General features: G+C 42.5%; 1 protein-coding gene across 3 annotated transcripts in view; it reads right to left on the reverse strand.

Annotated features, from left to right (window-relative positions):
* Window positions 1-9,177: 9,177 nt before the first annotated feature.
* Mob4 (MOB family member 4, phocein) overlaps window positions 9,178-23,498 on the reverse strand; it is a 29,241-nt gene continuing 14,920 nt past the window's right edge. The window contains exons 3-9 of one of the 3 annotated variants that reach the window (XM_076550380.1): window positions 21,725-21,825; window positions 16,199-16,241; window positions 15,930-16,016; window positions 14,275-14,354; window positions 12,125-12,236; window positions 11,004-11,155; window positions 9,451-9,646 (exon numbers count right to left, since the gene is read on the reverse strand). In XM_076550380.1, the coding sequence (XP_076406495.1) occupies window positions 11,024-11,155; window positions 12,125-12,236; window positions 14,275-14,354; window positions 15,930-16,016; window positions 16,199-16,241; window positions 21,725-21,825 (555 nt within the window). In that variant the 3' untranslated portion in view covers window positions 9,451-9,646; window positions 11,004-11,023. Of the gene's footprint in view, window positions 11,156-12,124; window positions 12,237-14,274; window positions 14,355-15,929; window positions 16,017-16,198; window positions 16,242-21,724; window positions 21,826-23,498 lie in introns of all 3 variants that reach the window. The other 2 variants (XM_076550379.1, XM_076550378.1) reach the window with 2 other exon arrangements.

Consider the following 23,498-nt stretch of genomic DNA (forward strand, 5'->3'; position numbering starts at 1 on the left):
CAAGACAGTCTCACTAGGTAGCCCAGGCTGGCCTCAGACACAATCCTCTTGCGTGCTGGGATTCCAACATGGGCTTTCTGTGGAGAGAAAGACCTAACCCAGGGCGTTGCTCACGCTAGGTAAATACTGCCTTGAGCTATGGCCCCAGCCCTGAAAAGGCTTTATTACAGATTATTGCCTAGAATTACAGCTTCTTTGTATCTTGGCACAAGATACCAACATAAGCTACCATTGTAAAATACAACTTACAAGCCATTCAGTGAAACATCTTTATGGACAAAAGTAACTAATCTGATGGGGGGGGGAGTTGTGGGGGGCTGGAGAGATGACTCGGATGCCTCTAGTTCAAAATCAACAAGACTTGGAGGGAGGGAAGGAGGGAAGGAATCAGAGGAATCATGACTCGGTGGGAAAAGGCACTTACCACCAAGCCTGATGGCCTGAGTTCAGTCCCCAAGACTCACATGGAAGAAAGAATCGACTCTTGCAAGTTAACCTCTGACCTCTCCATGTGCGCCCATGGCATGTGTATACCCTCCCTCCACATGCATTAAGTAAATAAATACATATTCTTCTTGGGGTGGTGGGGTGGGGTTGTGTGCACATGTGAGCACAGGCACCCAGAGTCCAGAGGAGGGCATCAGACCCTGGGAGCTGGCGTGGCGGGTGGATGTGCGTCACCTGAAGTGCTCACTGGAATCTCCCTCTGGAAGAGAAGCAGACATTCCTAAACCCTTTGAGCCATCTCTCTAGCCCTTCTTCTTCTTCTTCTTCTTCTTCTTCTTCTTCTTCTTCTTCTTCTTCTTCTTCTTCTTCTTCTTCTCCTCCTCCTCCTCCTCCTCCTCCTCCTCCTCCTCCTCCTCCTCCTCCTCCTTCTTCTTCTTCTTGCTTTTTAATAACTATTATTTCGGGAGTGTGTGCGTGCATGTGTGCACATGCGTGTGCATCGAAGTCAGAAGATAAGTCACTGGAGTTCTCTTCTTCCATCGTATGAATCTTAGGGATTGAACTCAGGTCACCAGGCTTGGCCACAGGTGCCTCCAGCCACTGAGTCACTGTTCTTTTTTAAAAAGGGCCCCACTGACTTGAACTTGAGGGCCTTCCGCTTTGTTCTCCAGTGCAGGGATAAGAGGCACTCACCATCACACCTGACCCTTCTGTATCCTTTGGAAGTCACAGGCATCCTGTCCTATTTCTTCCCCGTGAGTCACAGCTGTGGCTTCAAGACTGCCGGGTCATTTGCATAGCTGTTCTCTGACACTTATTTTCAGATTTGGTTCCGAAGCCACAAATGTGGTCTTTAAGGTGTTTTGCATTCATTTACCTATCCTGATGGATGCAAATATGTTCCTAGCGAGGGAAAAGCTTCTACCGTGAGAAATCATTCACAGAATACAATGCTCCCGCACTGAAATTACAATGGCTGATTCATTCCCTCGGTCGGATCCGGACCATTACAGACTGGATTTCTTTGGGGCAGTGAACTGAGGCTTCATCTTCATATGAAATCACTTGAGGCATAAACAGAAGGCCAAGTGATGAACAACTTCCATGCCCAGCTCTGACTCAGAAGCACATTTGGGTCCAACTTAAGGAATCACCCAGTCAGGGCTTGCCTGTGTAGGAAGCTCGGCGAAGAATGGCTACATTGTGAAGCTTCTGGCATCGTTAGAAACCAGCCAGTGTGAGCTAAAGGCAGATGGGACCACCGCCAGTTGAGGACTGGACTATTTTTAATTTAGAATTGTAAGCAAGAGAATGGAGCTGTTTATAATCAGCCAAAATCACAGTATGATTCAGATAGGCCCTGGAAGCAAATCAGGAGCTTTGGAAGTCCGGGACACCCTGGACACCCTAGCGCACTTCACTCTGCTGGACCGACCGCCGCGGCCACCGCCAAACTCTCACCTACTCCCGACTCAGAGTGACCCAATGTTACACTTTGGAACACACGGGGTCCAACTGGAGGATCATGTTGTTTCCTGTTGGGATTGCAGCATCTGGTAGAAATGCAAATTAGCTGGGGCTGTTTAAGATTTGAGACCACCTTGATTTGTCTTTGCACTACTGAGAGAGGTGAGGTCAGACCCTGCATTCTCAGTGTGGAACCCCTCCGAGTTCATGTCCATGCCTTGCAGGGATCTGCAGATCCAGCTCTGCTGCCTGTGCAGGGAAACTTGGTCTACACAGGGAGTTCCAGTCCAGCCAGGGCTACAGACACAGCGTGGCCCTGTCTCAAATAATAAGCAGATAAATAAATAAAATAATTTCCACAAAGATGAGAAGAGGGAGGCTGAAGGGGCTGAGGCATGAGCCACCACCTTTTTGCTCTATATTTTTATTTCATTTTTTTGGGATGGTGTCTCCTGTAGCCCAGGCTGGCCTAGATAATGATGACTTTGAACCGTTGGTCCTTGTGATCTACTTCCTGAATGCTGAGGTTATTCTAACTTCCCAATTTACATGGTGCTGGGATTGAATCAGGGTTCTGTGCATTCAGGAAATGGTGGCTCATGCCTTTAATCCCAGCAGGCAAGAGGCAGAGGCAGGCAGATCTCTGGAAGTTCAAGACCAGCCTGATTTACAGAGTGAGATTCTGAACAGCTAGAGTGACACAGAGAAATCCTGTCTCCAAAAAACAAAAGAAAAAGAGAGAAAAATTCACTGAACACACACACACACACACACACACACACACACACACACACACACACACACAGTTTTCTTATCCTGCCATTAGGATTACTGAATACCAGCCGAACTAAGCCCTTTTAGCTACACCGAAAGTTACCAACACACAAGTGAATGCCTGTTCAGGTTTTTTGTTTTGTTTTGTTTCTGAGACAAGGTGAGGTCTCCCCACGCTGCTAAAGCTAGTCTCAGACTCCCAGACTCCCAAGCAGCTGGACTACAGGAGTGAGCCTCCACTCCCAGTACTGACTTCTGTTTGAGGTTCAGTTCCTCCCAAATAGGTAAATCTGGGAATTCAGTCAGTAATGGTGCTTGCTGCCAAGCCTGGTGACCTGAGTTCTAACCCCGGGAGCCTCACGGTAGGAGGGAACCACTCCCAAAAGTTGTTTCTGAACTGCCCGAGTGCACCGTGGCACGCATCCATTCACACACACAAACTAGCACCTTTTGTTTAAAGACTTATTTTGTGTGTATTTGGGTGTTTTGTTGACATGTGTTTCTGTGCCCCACGTGCATACCTGGTGCCCACACAGTCCAGAAGAGGGTGTTGGGTTCCCTGGGACTGCAGCTATGGATAGTGGAGTCATCATGTGGGTGCTGGGAATCAAACCCAGGTCCTCTCAAAGAGCAATCAGTGTTCTGAGTCAGTTCTCTAGCCCCACAAAAACTTTTTTTTAAAGAAAGACTTCTGCACAGCAAAGGAAGATAAAAAGACAACCCACAGAATGGCAAAAATATTGGCAAACACACACAGCTGATAAAAGGTTAATCTCCAAAATAGATAAACATTTGTCTATAACCCAATGGCTTTTTTTTTTTCATTAATAAGCTAAGGAATTGAATAGAATTTATCCAAAAACAACATAGAAACAACCAACAGGTATGTGAAAAATCGTTCAGTGTCATCAGGGAAATGCACCCTCACACTTGCCGGGGTGGCTGCTGTCCCCAGAATGGAGATGATGTGGAGACATTGGAGTCTCTGCCCAGACACTCTAGTATCTATGAAAACAGTATGGGGAGGAGATGCCTCAAAAGTTAAAAATAGAGCCAGGTATGGTGGAATCCGAGCACTCAGAAGGCAGAAGGGCCAGTCTGGTCTACAAAGTGAGTTCTAGGACAGCCAGGGTTACATAGAGCAACTCTATCTCGAAAAACTACCAAAAAACATTTAAAAAAAAAAAAAAATAGAAGAGCCACAGGATTCAACATTCCCACTCTGGCACTTTTGTAAAATAAAATAACTGAAATGGGGACTGGAGAGATGGCTCAGTAGTTAAGAGCACTGGTTGCTCTTCTAAAGGACCCAGGTTCAATTCTCAGCACCCCCATGACGATTCACAACTGTCTGTAACTCCAGTTCCAGGGGATCTGGCATCCTTACACAGACATCATGCAGGCAAAACCCCAATGCACATAAAAATAAATAAATAAGTAAATAAATCTTAGGGGGAAAAAAACCTGAAATGAAGATCTTGAAGAGAAGGACTGAAGAGATGGCTCAGGAGTTAAGGGAACTCTGCTCTTCTAGAAGACTGGGTTGTGTTCACACATTCACACGGTTTCTAACAACCACCCCTAACTCCAGGCCGAGGGATTGGGCACCCTCTTCTGGCCCTCACAGGCACACGAAATACCCATACACATAAAAATAAAGTGTGTGTGTGGGACTAAAGGGAAAAGGGGGTTCCCCAGTGTACAGTAACATGGATGAGCCTGAAGGAGGCAATGTTGGCTGAAATGAACTAGTCCCAAATGCTGCATGGTTTCACTAAATGAGACACTGCTGTGGAGTCATCCTCTTGTACCCTGTAAAGCTCTGTCACTCAAATCTGTTTAATAAAACGCTGTAGCCAGGCAGGAAGTATAGGCGGGGAGACCAAACTAAGAATGCTGGCAAGAGGAAGGGCAGAGTCAGGAGTCACCAGCCAGATGCAGAGGAAGCAAGATGAGAATGCTGTACTGAGAAAAGGTAACAAGTCACTAGATAAGAATTATGGGTAAAGTGTAAGAGCTAGTTAGTAATAAGCCTGAGCTACGGCCAAGCATTTATAATTAATGTAAGCCTCTGTGTGGTCATTTGGGAAGTGGCTGCTGGGTGTTTGGGAGTGCTGGAAGGACAGAAACTTCTGTCTACCAGACACCTCGCTCTGGTATGAGGTATCTAAAACTTGATAGACTCTGAGCAGGACAGCAGTTACCAAGAGCCAGAGAAGGGGAACTGTGCAGTTACTCATCAATAGACAAAGTTCCAGACACATGAGATGAATATGCTCTGGAGGTCTGTTAACCTACAATGCACCTACAATCATCACGTTGTAGATTTGCTGCGGGCCGCAGGAATATATCATAAGAACTCAGCTGGTTATGGCAAAGTCACTACCTGGAGGGATCAGGGAATTCCTCCAGAGGAAGCCAAATCCCAAGGAGTTTTTGGTGTTACTTGGCTTGTTATAGATCAGCTGTCTTCTGTTATGAAAATCATGTGTGCCTTCATAGCTTTCCCAATTGACTTTTCCCTAAGAAGGGCTAACAGTGTAGACTGATCACTCTCTGGACATACACATTCCAGGTATTTGGAGAACAGCCTCAGGAAAGGCTTTCTCTGGAATCAGATTATCTCCCTTGGCCACTTTCAAGAACTACAGGAAACACCACCCAGGTGGGCGCCCATTGTTAGTCCCAGGTGGACTAACAAGGATAACAGCCCACATGCAAGTCTTCTGATTTATGGTAAATTCTACAAGGAGACACCGCCTAGGAGAGGTGGACGTTAAGTAATAGCTTTACACAATTTAGCTCGGACCCTCCCTTTATATACCGAGACTTCCAGGAGGCAGGGGCAGAGGAGAAGAGAAAAGAGAATGGAAGAACTATATGGGTAAGAACTTGAGAGGAACGAACTGAGATGGGGAAGAACTAGATTGAAGGGCTAAAAGAGAGGACAAGAGGGACAAGATGGAAGATGAGGAAGAGCCAGATGGGGAAGAACAAGATGAGGAAGAACCAGATGAGAGAGGAGACGAGAGAGGAGCTGATAGGGGAAAGAACCAGATAGATGAGAACCTAGAAGGGACAGAACTAGATGAAGGAATTAAGATAGAACCTAGAGGGGACAGTAGATAAATATAGAGAGAAATCAGGCAAGAAAGGAGCTAGACATGAGAACAGAACTGAAGCTGTGTATAAAGGATGTTATGCCAGAGGAATTAAAGCAAGTGGACTATAGAACTCGGTGTGCTGAGATTATATTTCCTGATAATAGTCCTCACCGTTAGTAGTTCTCTCTCCTGAGCCCCTGGGATGTATAATATTAAGGCTGGTCCCTTTAATATTATACAAGATAGACTTTGAAGTTTAAGTGTTTCTTCTCACTGAACTGGGAATGCCCAAACTGTTCTGAGCTGGGGTCAGTTGGGATTCCACAATGCCAGGCCCACCTGTTGTGGAATATTAATTGAAGACTTGTTAGATTTTTTTTTTTATGCTCTGGAACATTTGTTTAATGATGCAAAGATGTGTTGCATTCTTTTTTGTTGCATTTGTTAAACTCTGTGAAGCTGTGTTACTGTGCCTGTCTAAAACACCTAACTGGTCTAATAAAGAGCTGAATGGCCAATAGCTAGGCAGGAGAAAGAATAGGCAGGGCTGGTAGGCAGAGACGCTAAATAGGAGGAGAAATCTGGGGAGAGAAGATGGGGGGGAGGGAGTGGGGAGGAGGAGGCCAGGGGCCAGCCACCCAGCTACACAGCAAGCCACAGAATAAGAAGTAAAGAAAGATATACAGAAATAGAAAAGGTAAAGGCCCAGAGGCAAAAGGTAGATGCTATAATTTAAGAAAAGCTTATTAGAAACAAGTCAAGCTAAGGCCAGGCATTCATAAAAAAGAGTCTCTGTGTGATTATCCGGGAGCTGGGTGGCAGGCCCCACAAAGTAAAGAGGAAAAAAACAAAACAAAAAACACCACCACCCATCAGTCCACAGCATTTCTTATGGAAAGAGACTGCATGCAGTCAGTCCTCTGGACAGAGGTCAAGAAAGAATGGATGCCCCACTGAGGTCTGTCTACAGCTGAGAGTCAAGTTATCAAGCTCCACTGACAGTTTGCAGGATGTGGCTGATTCCTTTCACCATTTTGGGAAGTAACTTAAATGTTGCTCTCAGTGTCTGGGAATGCCCACGGACCAGGCTGGAGTTCAGACCTGCATCTGGCTGGGTTACAATGCAGACTAGGCATGCTGACTTTGGGTCAGAAAGCAAAAGGGGAGCAGCTGTGTATGTGACAACAGTCAATAGCAATACAATCATGGATTTCTACTTCTATTTAGACATTAAAATGTTAAGTCACTAAGAATTTAACTGACAAAGCTGGGCATGGTGGTGTAAGCCCCTCATCCCAGCACTTGGAGGCAGAGGCAGACAGATCTCTGTAAGTTCAAAGCCAGTGTGGTCTAAATAGCAAGTTCCAAGACTGCCAGGGCTAGAGACCATTTCAAAAAGAGAGAGAGAGAGAGAGAGAGAGAGAGAGAGAGAGAGAGAGAGAGAGAGAGAGAGAGAGAGAGAGAGAGAGAACTGAGAATAGGAGAAAGAAACATGGAATTGCTAAATAGTGCTGTCATACAATCCCAGCACGTGGGAGGTGGAGGGCAGACGAAAGGAACTCAAGGCCAGCCTGGGCTACATGAAATCATTCTCCAACTCCACCCCACCCTCCAAATAATTTAACCAAGAAACTGTTCTAGCCAGTTAAAACAAAATGGACACACCCAAGTGTGTGCTGCTTATGGGAACACAAATGGTTAAACGAGCGGCTTTCCCAGAGGAGGGAGGGTGAGTTGTCTTTCTTATGCCTGTTTTGCCTGCATGTATGTATGTGCACCGTGTGCAGATTGGAAGAGGGCTCAGACCCCTCAGAATGGAACTCTGGATGCTTTTGAGCTAAATGGGTGCTGGGAATCAACTTGGGTCCTCTTCAAGAACAAGTGTTTTTTCCTAACTCTCTCCTGCCCCATCAATATGGTCTATATAAAAAGAATATACAAAGCTTCTTTTCTCACTCTGTAAGCCGGGCTGGCCTAGAGCACACTATATATAGCCCAGGTTGGACTTGGATTTTCAGCTACCTTCCTGCCTCAGCTTCTCAAGTTTCAACATTAGAGGCATTGAGCCATCATACCCAGCAGGAGAATCCAACCTTCGGGATCTCTACATAGATCATTAAAACACAACGAGCCTGACTTCCCTTGCACACGTAACCGTGACTTTGTACTTCTTTGTAAGATCCATGTTTGCCAGAGCCAGGCTTGATAACCTTGTGTGTGCACATGAAGGCCAGAGGACATCTCAGTAATGTTCCTCAGCAGCACTTCAGTGTGTGTGTGTGTGTGGGGGGGGGGGGGGGGTGCTGTTTGTAGGCGTCACCTGCCAGCAAGCCCATGCTGTGTCTGTTCTACCTCCTCCACTAGAGGATTGCAAGCATACCATGTGTGCAGGGGACCCAACGCCCGTCCTCACGGTTGCAAGGCGTGGTATTTTATCAACTCAGCTATCTCCTCAATAATCTTTTCAAAAGTTTACATTTCCTTTCATTTATTTTGGGGCTAGCCCATGCCAACGTCTGTAGAAGGTGGAGAACAACCCACAGGAGTCCGTTTTCTCCTACTGCCTAACATGTGGCTTCTGGGGACTGAATCGAGGCCATGAGGCCGGCAGAAGATCCTTTACCCACTGAGCCATCTCCTCCGCCTCCCCTCCCATCCTAACTTTTCTTTCTTTCTGACATTTACTTAGCTTCATTAATCATTTACTTTTTAAAAACTTGCGTTGGGGGATATAGGTGCACGTACACCATGGCAAGCACTGAGGTTTGAGGACAACTTGCAGGAGCTGGATCTCTCCTTCATACACCCGGGTTCTGGGAACCCAACAGGTCACCAGGCTTGGCAGCAATCACTTTTACCAGCTCAGCTATCCTACCAGCCCTGTATTCTTGTTTTTAACGATTTATTTATTTGCATTGATGTTTCCCTACAGGTCACCTGTGTGAGGGCATCGGATCCCCTGGAACTGGAGTTAGAGACAGTTGTAAGCTGCCATGTGGGTGCTGGGAACTGAACCCAGGTCCTCTGGGAAAGCAGCCACCTCTCCAGACCTGTATTTTTGAGACAGGATCTCATGTAACCCAGGCTGACCTTAAGCTCAGAAACCTACCTGCCTCTGCCACCTAAATGCTGGGATTAAAAACGGGCCCCACCACTCTGGATCTAGCCACTTTAAAAATACTACTCATGTACATGTGCATTTTCAAAATTATGCAAACAGTATCAAAACACAGCTGTTTCCCTGAGATCTTACCTACTGTAATAATCAACAGTGCAATAATAGTGAGTGTCCAAATGAACACAAAAGCAAGACTACAAACTGACGCTTTTGGAGATTATTTTTTCTTTTATGATCAGTTTCAAAACACACTACAGGGAAGGGGAATGAGTAGGAAAAAAACCATACTTTATTTTCCTGTTAACACTAAGCCATATATTCACAAAGTGTTCCAATTACTCAGTCAGATCTACAGCCCAGTCACTACCTTAAATGTTCACTGAGAAATAGTCAAGTGACAGAAATCACTATGAGGCTCCCAACTGGAGAACAGCAACATTGCTACATATAATTTATGACCTTATCCAGTCTCTCAGATATTTACCCCGTTTTTTTAAAAATTACTAACCCCAGTGGTTATGGTAACAGTAATATAAACACCTGATTTCAGTCGATGTTCTAGTCACTGTGAACATAAAACTTCAAGGACAGTTGCAGACTACGGTGCAGTGGTGACCGTGACCGCAGGCACAGGGCAGGCTGGGACAGGCATCAACTGTACACTCTCAGTATGCTGTCATTTCCCACACTGTTCTGTGCACACTTGTCTCATAATATAAACCATTTCTTCAAATAACTAGAAAAACAAACAAGATGAATGCATTTTTCAATTTCATTTGAAAATAACTTAAAAAAAGAAGTTCCTCGTTGTCAAGTCAGTAGAAATGGCTGGCTCCAACTGTCCCAACTGAGGCCCAGTCCCATCCCGTCTTACTGCCATCACAGCGTGGCACTGAGACCCCAGCATGTTAGGAGAACTTCACCAAATACGTTGCACTAAATCTGCACTTAAATTTTTAAGACAGAAGAAATCAAAAAGTATGACAATTCATCAACACCACTGGAACCTGTGAATTATTATAAATAATCTTATATGTGCATATAGTTCAAACAATAAGCTTCTGGAGGGAGAATAAAATAAATACACTCTTTTCCATATGTATTTAATGCTGCCTAGAGTTAGATGAAAAGATTAATATTACTAACAGGAAGAACCAAACTATATTCAGGACTATTTTCTAAGTAGTTACAACAATTTCCCAAAACAAAGGTAGGCAGGAGCCTCTGCAGTACAGACTTCCTGTAGTGTAACGTCACTTGCTAGTATGAGGTATGCTCTGTAAGCAATTAATACGAATATAAATAGGGAGAAGCCACCACTAACCATAGGTTGGTAAATAAATGTCTTGACTAATATAGTTTAGGGAAAGGACCAAGGGAAACAAGAAGGGGTAGGTAACCATGGGAACATCATGTATGTGCCTTATTATCACCAGGGGCAGGTGTCCATGGGAACATCATGTATGTGCCTTATCATCATCACCAGCTATTCGACAATCTACTGTCACAAAAAAAGATAATGTTTCCAAGTACACTGACCTAGAATATACTTTATGTAGCAGAGTGAGATTATTTAAGTATTACTAACACCTCCTTGCATTTCTCTGAACATATACATAATTGGTTATGCATATCAAAAATTATAAATAGACCTTTTAAACACTTTTATCTCATTTTGGAAAAGTTAGCAGTACAGATGGAATACTACTGAATTTTCTAAAATATCAAAACTTACAGGGTGAAACTAAAGAAAATATCTCTTTAGTAAATGGCTTGTGTGAAACCCAAGCTCACTCTTATAGATTTGAAAGGATTGTGATCCAATGATTGTTTAGCAGCAATTTTACCAAACTGTAAATTCTTTTATTAACAAGCATTATAAACAGATAATACTAAACTTATTTAAAAACCATGAGTGCCACACCAGTGAATATACAGCTCATGAATAACTTAAAATGTATTTCCCATTTTAAAAGGCAACACATAGCATACAAAAACCTATCCTAAACAAATAAGCTATACTATGGATACATGATTGACGTGTCTAAAATGATATATATACAGTACATAATTGTTAATTATGTGATCAGTACATTGTTCTACACAACTCCCTTCATGCTTCACTTTCTCCAGAAACTGAATTCTGAACTTCCTCTTCTAAAATTGGTACAATCAGGTTATCCTTTGACATCAAATTATATTTCATCACAAATTTAGTAAACCGATGACATAAAAATGTTTCATTCTGTAGAAAGAAAAAGAAAAAAGACATTTTACTATCAAAAAACAAAAGGCTAGAAATAGTACCAATACACTATCATCGTCTTGACAAGAATGTATTAAGATAATTACTGACATACTGTGCTGCTGGTTAGTTTTCGGTCAACTTGACCCAAGCTAGGGTAATTTTTTTTTTTTTTTTCGAGACAGGGTTTCTCTGTGTAGCTTTGCGCCTTTCCTGGAACTCACTTGGTAGCCCAGGCTGGCCTCGAACTCAGAGAGATCCGCCTGCCTCTGCCTCCCGAGTGCTGGGATTAAAGGCGTGCGCCACCACCGCCCGGCGCTAGGGTCATTTTTGAAGAGGGAACCTCAACTGAGAAAATGCCCCACCAGATTAGCCTATAGGCAGGCCTGTGGCGCATGTGTATGTATATATATATATATATATATATATATATATATATATATATATATTTTTTTTTTTTTCCCTTGATTTATGTGCACAAATCCCAGCCCTTGGGATTTCTAAGAATTCAAAGCCATCCTGGCCTACATAACGAGCTCCATGTCAGTCAAGGCTATATACAGTCCCAAAACAACAAACAAGCAGCGTAAGGCGTGGTGGGCACACCTTTGATCTTAGCGCTCAGGAGACAGAGGCAGGCAGATCTTTGTGAGTTTGAGGCCAGCCTGGACTACAGAGAGAGTTCCAGCACATCCAAGGCTACACAGTGAAACCCTGTCTCAAACCAAAAGAAATAAATAAAGAGAAAGAAAGCAGGCAGAGCAAGCCATGAGGAGCAAGCCAATAAGCCGTGTTCCTCCATGGCCTCTGCTCCAGTCCCCCTCCTACCCCACCCCCACCCCGTGAGTTCCCTCAGGGATGAAATGTAACCCAAGAGTTGTAAGCAGAACTAAACCTTTTCCTATTCAAGTTGCTTTTGGTCATGATCTTTATTGCAGCAATGTAAAGCAAGCTAAGATTTATACTTACTTCATATTCATCAAATATCTGCCGGTGATGAAAATAGGCATGTGAAAATATTCTATAAATCCTACGGCACACTGACCCTAGTTTTGCTACAGATGATTCTTTTATGCTAACCCTAAAAAGAGAAGAGAAACCAGAAGTTCACAGGCTGAATAAAACGTTAGACATATATAGTCCAATCTTCTCAATTCCCACGTGTGGAGACCAACACCCAGAGAGAAGAGTGTCTGGACCAAGGCTACAGCGCTGTAAGTGGGAAGAGCGGGCCGCTCCTTGGTCCTGGCCAGTGCCCTCTCCACTCAGCCACAGCACCTTAGTTAAACGCAGGGTTACACTTCTGAAACGTTGTTAAAGGATAACGCACTTAAAACGCATCATTGACACCTCAAAACTTACTAAAACAAACCCAAAACAACCAGACTTTAAAAAATATTTTACACTACACTATTAATATTTTGTCTAATGCAGGTAATTGAACTACTAAGAGGACTCATTATTTTATCCATAGAACCTGCTTTTGCTTCCTTTGTATTTTTAAAAATCAAAATATGCATATTTCTAATTCTCTTTTAAAATATGATAGAGAAAAATCAGATGTTTTCTGTGTTTTTTTACTCCCCCATATTTTAGATGAGGTTTTTGCAGCTAATCATATTTTAAAGGGGGAAAAAACTCGAATTCCGTCTACTTTGTAACAAATACCCAATTCCTTAGTAGAATAAAAGACCAAGCATGAGCCAGGCATGGTGCAGACACTTGTAACCCCCAGTCCTTACAAGAATTGGCAGGATGAACCAAGAACAGCTTAGGCTAGTTCAAGGCTAGCCTGGGCTACACAAACCCTGTCTCAAAACACCAGTCATGCTGGGTATGGTTGCACATGTCTTTAGTCCCAGGACTGGGGAGAAAGAAGCAGGAGGATCTGTGAGTTCAAGGTCAGCCTGATCTACAGAGTGAGTTGGATGCCACCCAAGGCTATAGAGTGGGACTCAAGTCTCAAAAACAATAATTTTTTTAAGAACTCATAAACCATGGGAGAAAAAAATCCATTTTCAGTTTTTAAAAAGTGGGGGAAGGGAGAACTCATAACCTCACCAGTAACACAATACACGCAGTTTCCCCCCAGATCTTAGAAAAATCTACAAAACAAGGCATGATATGATATGCCTGTCAAGTTGCCTTCTAAATAACCGTTTATACTGCCAAATCTGGTTTTGCAGAACTCAGGAGTAACTAGAGACTCACAGTGGTCAGAACACTGAGAAGAAATGACTGCTGATTGCTCAGTCATAAGTGGTGCCTCTCTCACCGCCCCCTCAAAGCTCAGGGACTATGGCGGAGGGGAAGTAGTAATACAAGTCAGAGGAAGGAGGAGAGGTGCAGATGCTGACTCCAGGCGTGCGGTGGGCGATGCACTCTCGAACTCACAGCTCTGTGGCTCCCTGTCGTAATGGAGGAGGGAAGCCCCACGCCTCCCTGAGAACCCCATCCACTCTGTTGATTGTTGTTGGGGAGAACACACTAGGGTAAAGTGCACATGCTCTTGTAAACACACTCCTCCACATCCCTAATGAAACTCTCTGGGGGACACACAGGAGGGGGGGCAGGGGCAATAGAGGGAGAGGGAGAGAAATGAGGAGAGAGGGAGAAGAAAGCAAGGAAAGAGAGGGGGGATGGTTGGGGAAAAAAGGGACGAGAGAAGAGAGGGGCATGGAGTGAAGAGCATCAAAATATATTACGTATATAATAAAACACATGCTCTACTTGTATGTCATAATATGTCCATTATTATGTGTAATTAAATATATGTTAAAACTTTGCTTAAAACTGCTACAGGCGAAAATAAGCAAAAACAAGCAGCCTCCCTTAAGAAAGTCTGCTCTTGATCTCTCAGAGCTCATCCAACCGCTGGTGCAGAGGCCTGGAGAAGGAACAGCACGCAGCAGCAGCAGGGACCAGCACTGACTAGACTGCTCTCTGAGCGCTGGGAAACAAGGCCTGACATTTAACCACAACCTTCACTGCAAACTCAAAATAATCGGAGCAAGTCAACTTACACTTATAAAAAATTATAACCAAAACACTATTTTCAAACCTCAATCTTGTAAACGAAACCCCAAAAGCTCAATATCATGTTTAAAAGTTTTGATTACCTGCTGGGAAAATATTTATTGCTATTCAGAAGACATGCAGCACCATCAAGCGTGTGTCTTGTGTAATCTATAGCAGGACACTAGAAAAGAGACAATTTTAATGCATTAACCAAGAGGTCTCCTCTTTTATTATGTCTATATTCTAGCTTCCTTCCTATTGTAACCAAATTCCTGAAGAAGCAATATAAAGGAGGGTTGCTTCTAGCTCACTATGGTGGGAAGACTGGGTACAGAGGACCATCACCTCATGGCAGCCAGGAATCACAGAAACAGCAGGAAGGGAGCAGGTAAGAAAATGCCCCTCAGAGATGAATTTCCAGTGTTCCGTTTCTTCTCACCAAATTCAAGCCTCCAGTTCCCACGGTCTCTCATCAAGGTATTAAGCCATTTACTGGGCCTGGGCTCTCATGCTTTCAGCCTCTGTGAACGCCCTCCACTACACCTGCTTACACTCTATTGTCTCCTACCTCTCTTCCAGGACAGCCAGGGCTGCTACACAGAGAAACCCTGCCTTGAAAAACCAAAAAAGAAAAAGCCCCTTCTGATTTCAGAATGAAATACAGCACTTGGGAGGCAGAGGCAGGCAGATCTCTGTGTGTTCGAGGCCAGCCTGGTCTACAGAGTAAGTTCCAGGACAGCCAAGGCTAGGATACACAGAAAAAGCAGTTTCTGTCTAAAAAAAATAAAAATTAAAAAAATAAAAAAGCTTGGTTATTGGTGAATTATATTGTCAGGCTTCTAGAAGACAAATTAACTACTTTCCCAATTTCATTCCCAACACTGAACCTAATGAACACATTTAGGAACAGAAGAACACTGGATTATCTACTCTAGTGCTCAGCAGAACTGGAGAACCAGAGGCTTTGAATGATCAGTAACTTACATGGGTTATAGTTAACATACAGAGAGAAGTCTGATCTCCAGACAGGTACACACATATACACACACACACACACACACACAAATGAATAAATATATTTTTTAATTATGGTCAGTAGTTCTGGATGTCTGGGGAGATGATCAGTGGCTAAGTGTAAGTATGAGGACCTGAGTTCGAATCCCAAGCACCCAGGTAAAATGCCAACATGACCAGATACCTAGAACCTAAGTATTGTTTGGGGGGCAAGGGGGAGGGAAGTGGGGAGGGGAGGGGGGGAGGGAAGAGAAAGAGGATCTCTGGGGCTTGCTGGTTGCCAGCCTAGCTCCAGGTTCAAGAGACCCTGCCTCGTAGAAGTAGGGTTATAGCATCCTCTGGTTTCCACAGACACACGTACACACCTGCATACACATATTAAATTCAGCAGTGTTACATATACTCATAAAATTATACAACTATGTCCACTGTATTCTACAATGTCTCTGTCCCAATATGGATATGAAATGTCCCCCAAAGGCTCATCGGTTGAAGGTTTGGTTCCCATATGGTCTCTCAGGGGAGTGGTAGAAACTTTGGAGGTGGGGCCTAGATGGAGGAAGCAGCCATGGGGCAGGGTCCTTGAAGGGAATGCTGGGACCCTGGCCCCTTACTCTCTGTTCTCAGACGCCATGTAAGCAGACTTGCTTCACCAAATGCTCCCTTCTGAGAGCTCTGGCCTCACCTCAGGCCCAGAGCGGTGGTGTCAAGTGACCAGGTACTAAAACCTCCCAATCCTCACCTCTTTTGGAGTTTTATGAGCTGCACAAAGAAAAATCCACTGTTCAGTTGCTGTCATTTGAGTACACGTATCTGGATGGCATTCACTCTGTTAAAAATAATTGTGTTGTTTAATATGTAGAATAATGAAAGGATTTGTCATTTGGGTTACTACATTTCTATATAAAAGGTAAAAAAAATAGTTAGAAACTTTGGGTAAATCTAAGCAATACGAAATTACTTTCAAAAATCAGAACTTGAAACTATAGTTCTAACAATAACAAAAATTACCTGAAGTTTGACAGCAAGTCCATTTAGTTCAAGACAGAATTGCCTAAAAATGCAAAAATCACATTTATTATCCAGGCTTTGTTTATTTTCTTGTTTTATTTCATAAGGCTGCCAAGCTGGTTACCCTCTAGGAATTGGTTTAATTTTTTTGGAAAGTAGCTTAGAAATTTCACCAAGATTCTAGGAAAGCATGTACTTTTTGAGCAGTCAGTCCTCTGAGATTCAATCTACTGTAATGCAATTGTCAGCACTGTGCACAGTTCTGTTACAAAGACGCTCACATTACCTGTGTACACATGAGAAAACTTCTGACTATGACTGACAACTGGAAGGTAGTAAGTTGTTGATATGCGTGATGAGACATGAAAGAAGTTTCATTTATGTAAAAAATGTATTTATTTTTATATACAGTTACACACACAAAAAGACTAAACATTTCTGCAAACTAAAATTTCTTTTTTTGTTTTTGGGCTTTTTCATTTGTTTGTTTTTTAGAGAGGGTTTCCCTGTGTTGCCCTGGCTATCCTGGAACTCGCTCTGTAGACCAGACTAGCCTCAAACTCAGAGATTCTCCTGCTTCTGCTGAGTGCTGGAATTAAAGGCATGAGCTACCACCACTGGGCTTAAACTAAAATTTTTAAACTTAGCCAGACATGATGGTCCATGCCTTTAATTTCAGTATTCCACACTGCTGTGGAATGTCGTTCTGTATGCTGTGAATGTGTGTTGCTCTGATTGGTTGATAAATAAAGCTGTTTGGCCAGTGGTGAGGCAGAATAAGGTTAGGCGGGACATTCCAACTAGAGAGAAGGGCAGAACAGAAGAGATGCTGCCAGCCACAGCCGTAAGAAGCAAGATGTAAAGTACCAGTAAGCCACAAGCCACGTGGCAAAGTATAGATTTATAGAAATGGTGAGGCACATCTTTAGTCCCAGCTCTCGGGAGACAGAGCTAGGAGGATCTCTGTGAGTTTGAGGCCAGCCTGGTCTACAGAATGAGATCCAGGACAGGCACCAAAACTACACAGAGAAACCTTTTCTCAAAAAACTGAAAAAGATAAAAATAAAATAAGAAATGGGTTAATTTAAGATGTAAGAGCTAGGTAGTGAGAAGCCTGAGCCATGAGGCCATATAGTTTGAAAATAATATAAGCCTCTGTGTGTTTATTTGGGTCTGAGTGGTTGCAGGACCAGGCAGGACACAGGAAAATTTCCAGCTACACTACACCTTTAATCTCTGTACTCAGAAGGCAGAGGCAGGTGGATACCTGAGTTTTAGGCTACCCTGGCCTACAAAGTGAGTTCCAGGACAGCCTGGGCTACACAGAAAACCAAAAGTGAATCTTTATACATACATACAGTTTCCTTGTTTTATTTTGTTTTGATTTTTTAAATGAATTATTTATTTTTTTAAAGATTATTTACTTAGTTTATGTTATGAGTGCTCTGTCTGCATGCACAACTTTATGCCAGAAGAAGGCATCAGCTCCCACTACAGATGATTGTGGGCCACCATGCGGGTGCTGGGAATTGACATGACCTCTGGAAGAAAAGCCAGTGCTCTTAACCACTGAGCCATCTCTCCAGCCCCTACATTAGTTATTTATTTTATGTACATTGGTGTTCTGCCTGTATGCATGTCTGTGTGAGGGTGTCAGGTCCCCTGGAACTGAAGTTACAGTTGTGAGCTGCCATGTGGGTGCTGGGAATCAAATCGGGGCCCTGTGAAAGAGCAGCCAATGCTCTTAACAGCTGAGCCCTCTCTCCAGACCTTTGTTTTGTTTCTTGAGATAAAGTTTTGCTCTGTAGTCTGGAGTAGCCTGAAAATCAGTCTTCCTGCATCAAGCTCCCAAGTGCTGGGACAATAAGCAGGCACCTCAAGGTCTACCACCAGCTTGTCCTAACTACAATCGTACACTTTTTTTTTTCAAGACAGGGTTTCTCTGTGTAGTTTTGGTGCCTGTTCTGGAACTTACTCTGTAGCCCAGGCTGGCCTCAAACTCACAGAGATCTACCTGGCTCTGCCTCCCGAGTGCTGGGATTAAAGGTGTGTGCCACCGCTGCCCAGCCTTACACTTTTTCTTAAAAAACAACAACAACAACAAAAAAAAAAACCCACTTATTTTTATTTATGAGTATGTAAATAAATATGAGCAAAGTGCCTGCTATGAAGTGTGAAGACCTGAGTTGCAATCCCCAAAGCCCATGTAAATGCCAGGTGAGCATGGCAGCCCACGTGCACTTCTAGCACTCAGAAGGTGGACGACAAAGGGATCTCCTGAGCAAGGTCCAATTGAGAGACTCGGCCTCAACAAAGAAGGTGGAGAGAAATTCTTGATATCAACTTCAGCTCTCCACATGAATATGCACATCCAAACTCAAATACACATAAACATGCAAACAGGCATACACACATGAATGCAAAAAAAGGTAACAATAGATGGTTCCGTGTGTGTGTGTGTGTGTGTGTGTGTGTGTGTGTGTGTGTGTGTATACACACCCACAAGGGAACATACACCACTACACAGAAAATAAACAGTCCAGTGGCCCCAGCAAGAATGAAACCTGGTCTGAGACAGTAACTCAGAGGTAGAGCACTAGTGAACCTAGTGTGTGCGAGGCCCTCAGTTCAACTCCCCGCACAACAAACACAGAAAGAGCAGAGGAGCCTCAAGAGCTACCTGACACAGTGTACAAAATTTAAATTCTCCATTTCATACCTCCTCCAAAAAGACACTGTTCTACATGAACAAATTAACATATGCTAGGATCACAGCCCATGTAATTTCCTAACTTTTCTTAGAATTTGGTGATTTTTTTCATGATATTCTCTTCTCTGAAACTAAAAATTATAAGGTCTATACAATGCCTGAAATCCAATAAGTACTCTTTTTAAAAAACAATGCTTTTTGAGATCGTCTCATATAGCCCTTAAACTCGATATAGCTGAGGGTGACCTTGAGCTCTTCATCTCCTGTCTTCACTTCCCAAGTTCTGGGACTAATGATGTGCCAACTATGCCCAATTCTCAATGTTTTTAATAGAGTGAAAATAAAGGAAATTATAATGACTGCCATACAGTTTTAGACAGACATGTGATATAAGACAATCCTTTGCAATAAAAATAAATTTATTTTACAGTTGTTAAAATATTGAATGGGTTCACTCTAAAAATCCTACCTGGGGGGGGGGGGGGGCACGGTGGCGCACACCTTTATTCTCAGCACTGGGAGGCAGAGGCAGGGGGATCTCTGTAAATTCAAGGCTGGCCTGGTCTACAGAGTGTGATCCAGGACAGCCAAGACTACACAGAGAAACCCTGTCTTGAAAACAGCAACAACAACAACAAAAAGAATTTAAAAAAGATAAAAATCCTGCCTAGTGATATGTATTCCACTATATCAAGGTAGATAACCCTGTTTCCTCATCAAACAGAAACACCTTGGTTCCCCCAAAAATACAGTACTAAAAAAAGCCTTATGTTTAGGAGATGAAACAGGTACCAGAAAGAAATAAAAAGGAAAAGGACACATATGAAACTAATTAACTAAAGACACTATTTATTGAAGTACACTTTCATTTACTGCTTTGCTGAGATAGATTCCTACTATGTAGTCCCAGCTGGCCTCAAACTCACAGAAACCTGGCTTTGCCAGCACAGAAGAAAACAAAAGGCAAAGGATAAACTTTCATTTTCCTGTGATCTACTTCCTTTCCACATGCTGGAGTACCACCACAACAGAGGAACTATTTCTGAATCACCTGCCACCTCCATTGCTCCAGGTCAGTAAACTATTTTATGCAATTCTGAGTGACTGTTCACAGAGAATAAAGGCTGGCGATGATAAGCAATGGCTTACCTATCCAACTAACTCATCTGACAGTGAGTGCTGCAGTTATAACATGGCAACTTCAAGTTCATCTACTACAGAGCTGCATGTTGTGGAATAATATTTTAACTGTGCAGACATGTTACATTTGTTTTGTGTGGAATAGTACTTTAACTATGTGAATATGTGTTACACTTGTTTCTTCTGCCTTTGTTAACAATGTAAAGGTGTTCTATTTGTTCTGCATGTGTTAGTTATGTAAAGATGGGTTGCATTTGTTTCACCTTGCCTGCCTAAGGCACCTGATTGGTCTAATAAAAAGCTGAAGAGCCAGTATCTATGCAGGAGAGGGAAAGGTGGAGCTGGTGGGCAGAGATAAGGAGGAGGAGAAATTCAGGAGCGGGGTAGGGAAAGGAGAGAGAACAAGGGAGAAAAAGATGTCTGAGGCCAGCTAGCCAGGCAGGTGCCAGCCTGTCTACTCATGGAGTAGGACATACAGAAGAAAGGTAAAAACCCCAAGAAAAAACGTAGATAAAAAGAAACAGGTTAAGTTATAAGAGCTAGGAAGAAATGAGCATTCATAACATAAGAAGTCTCCATGTCATGACTTGGGAGCTGGTTGGTGACCTAAAAGAAAAAGCCTGGTACAGCTATACAGTGAACAGACAATCCAGAGCTAAAATCCACACATCCCGCCATGGGATCCAGCCTTTCAAAGGGGCACTTTATCTCCTAATCCCAAAGATTCAGTAGGAGCTATCAGAGATTTGAATCAACTTATGACTAAGTCAGAATGAACAGTATTTTCATTTATTTATTTATTTATTTATTTATTTATTTATTTATTTATTTATTTATGTATTTATGTATTTATTTATTTATTTTTTAAATTACACTCATGATATTCATTAATTACACTCATGATATTAATCACATTTGTGGTATTCATATATTACATTGGCAGTATTCATTCAATTTTATATATATATATATAAATTTTAAATGCCTAATGTCATTTCTTGAAGAGGGGAGGAGGTCTTAAATACAGGCTTAGAACACAATGGGAGGACCCCAGAGGGCAGAAGTTCACTACTGATGTTTTACAATCTTGCATCTAAGCTGTTAACACCCATTATTCAGGATACACAGACAAGGAACTTCCCTTAAGCATTCAGGAGGGTGAAACCTGGCAAGGAATTAGCATAGGGAGGATATCAAGGTCAAGGTCCCCAAGCAAGGCAACAGTTACCCAAAACAGGGGCCAGGGCCCTACAGGTTCCCCTTTTTTTTAAAAAAATGAGCTTCTGACTTGGGTTGCGTGGGACGTCAGCAGGTCACCTTACCCGTCATGGAGACGCCTACCCAGTGAACAGTATTTTCTAATCAATTGCACGCTTGTTAGTCTAGTTCTCAGGAGGCTGATGCAGGAGAACTGAGAGCTTGAGATCAACGCTAGCTCTGATAATGCTTATCTCAACCCCAGCATTTAGGAGGTGGAGACAGGTGGATCAGGAATTGAAAGCGTGACCTACTACATAAGACCTCTTCTCAAAATAACCAAAAGACACAAAAGCTGTAAAACCTGGCATTCTGCTTTACCCAAATTTAATTTGACTCATAATTATCATTAGGAGGTACTTATTAGTATATTCTTACTAGAACTGTTAGTACTATTCTGAAATTTCATAAAGACCTACCTTAAATGTTCATACTTCCATACACCTTCATCTTGGCCTTCAGGTGGTTCAAGAATTTTGTCAATATTGGAGCAGTCTGCCCTTATATTCTGCTGAATATACTATAAAGAAAGAAATCTTATGGTTACTTAAATTTTACTGGATGCTAAATATTTCTAATATTTTTGGTTTTTTTGAGACTATGTAGCTCTCTGGCTGCCCTGGCCTCCAATTCACAGAGATCAGTCTGCCTCTGCCTTTTGAGTGCTGGAATTAAAGGCATGCACCACCAAGGCTAGTTCAAACATCAATTCTTGGCCTTCTTAGTGATGGAATTATAGGCATGTGCCAAAACATTGGACTTGAATTCCTATTTAAGCCTCTTGTATTATGGTGGTTTCGGGGAAGGGAACGGGTTCTCACTGTGTTGCCCAAACTGGTCTGGCAATCAAGTCATCCCATCTACCCCAGCCTCTCAAGAGACTCTAATATAAGCACAAGATGACTGAAATTTTCTCACATTTTTTTTCCCCACCTCATCCTAATGATCTTAAGTTTTGATGTTCCCAAATAAATGCAACTAATCCTGAACCACTTCAAATTCCACATAACACATAACAATTCTTTCCAAATCACTCCCTCCACCAACATATTTATAACACATTTATTTTTTATTTTTTGATATTATAATAAAATTATACCATTTCCCCCATCCCTTTCCACCCTCTAAGCCCTCCCATATGCCCCTCCTTGATCTCTTTCAATTTCATGGCTTCTTTTTTTAACTAATTGTTGTTATATACATACATGTATATTCATATATATTCCTAAATACACACATTCTGAATAACTCATTTTATTGTACTTTACATTATTACACTTTTCAGTCCTGTGGGTTTATTGCTGCTGCTGCTGCTCCTGCTGCTGTTCTAACAAGTGAATGTGGCTAGCCTCACAGTGTATTGGCATCCTTTCTCTAACAGTAGTTATATACTTTACGTCTTGTCTCTGCATCCTGTTTTCATAGTCTCATATTTCAAATTTTTTCATTATTATGTCTGTTGCACTGACCTGTGATCAATGATCTTTTGGTGTTACTATTTTAATTGTTTGGGGAGACACAATGAATTATGCTCATATAAGATGGCAACTAAAATTAACAAATGTTTTATGTTCTGAATATTTCATTGGCCAGCCATTCCCCTATATCTCCCTCTCCTCAGGTCCCTAAAAGATAACAATATTAAAAATGGAACAATTAATAATAGCCTCTAACTATTCAAGTAAAAGAGGAGCCAACGGTCCATCACTTTTAAATCTAAAGCTAGAAATTACTGAGTTTCCTGAGGAAATCTTTTGAGAAAGCTGAGGCAGACTAGATGTCAGGCCTCCTGTGCTGGTCGGAGCCCCAAGAATGGAAGGAAAAGCTCTTGAAGGACTACAATGCTGCCCAAGTGACTACACAGTGACAGCAGTAAAATAAGCTGGGCATGCAGTCAGTGGTAGGATGCTTGCACATCTAAGGCCGTTCTAGAGTACACGACCACAGCCTATAGCATTCTAATGCATCTCTATTTAAATATATATCTATATATGTTCATTCTACCAGTCTGTTCTTTGGAAAACCTTGACTAATACAGTAGGTGATGGCTAGTTTTACCTCGACTTGATATACCCTAGAGTCTTCAGAGAAGAAGCCTCAATTGAGAAAATGCCTCCATAAGATCAGGTTGTCAGCAAATTTGTAGGGTATTTTCTTAATCAGTGATTGATGGGGAGGGCCCAGCCCATTGTG

The sequence above is a fragment of the Peromyscus maniculatus genome, chromosome 13 (assembly GCF_049852395.1).
Source record: "Peromyscus maniculatus bairdii isolate BWxNUB_F1_BW_parent chromosome 13, HU_Pman_BW_mat_3.1, whole genome shotgun sequence".
Taxonomy (NCBI): domain Eukaryota; kingdom Metazoa; phylum Chordata; class Mammalia; order Rodentia; family Cricetidae; genus Peromyscus; species Peromyscus maniculatus.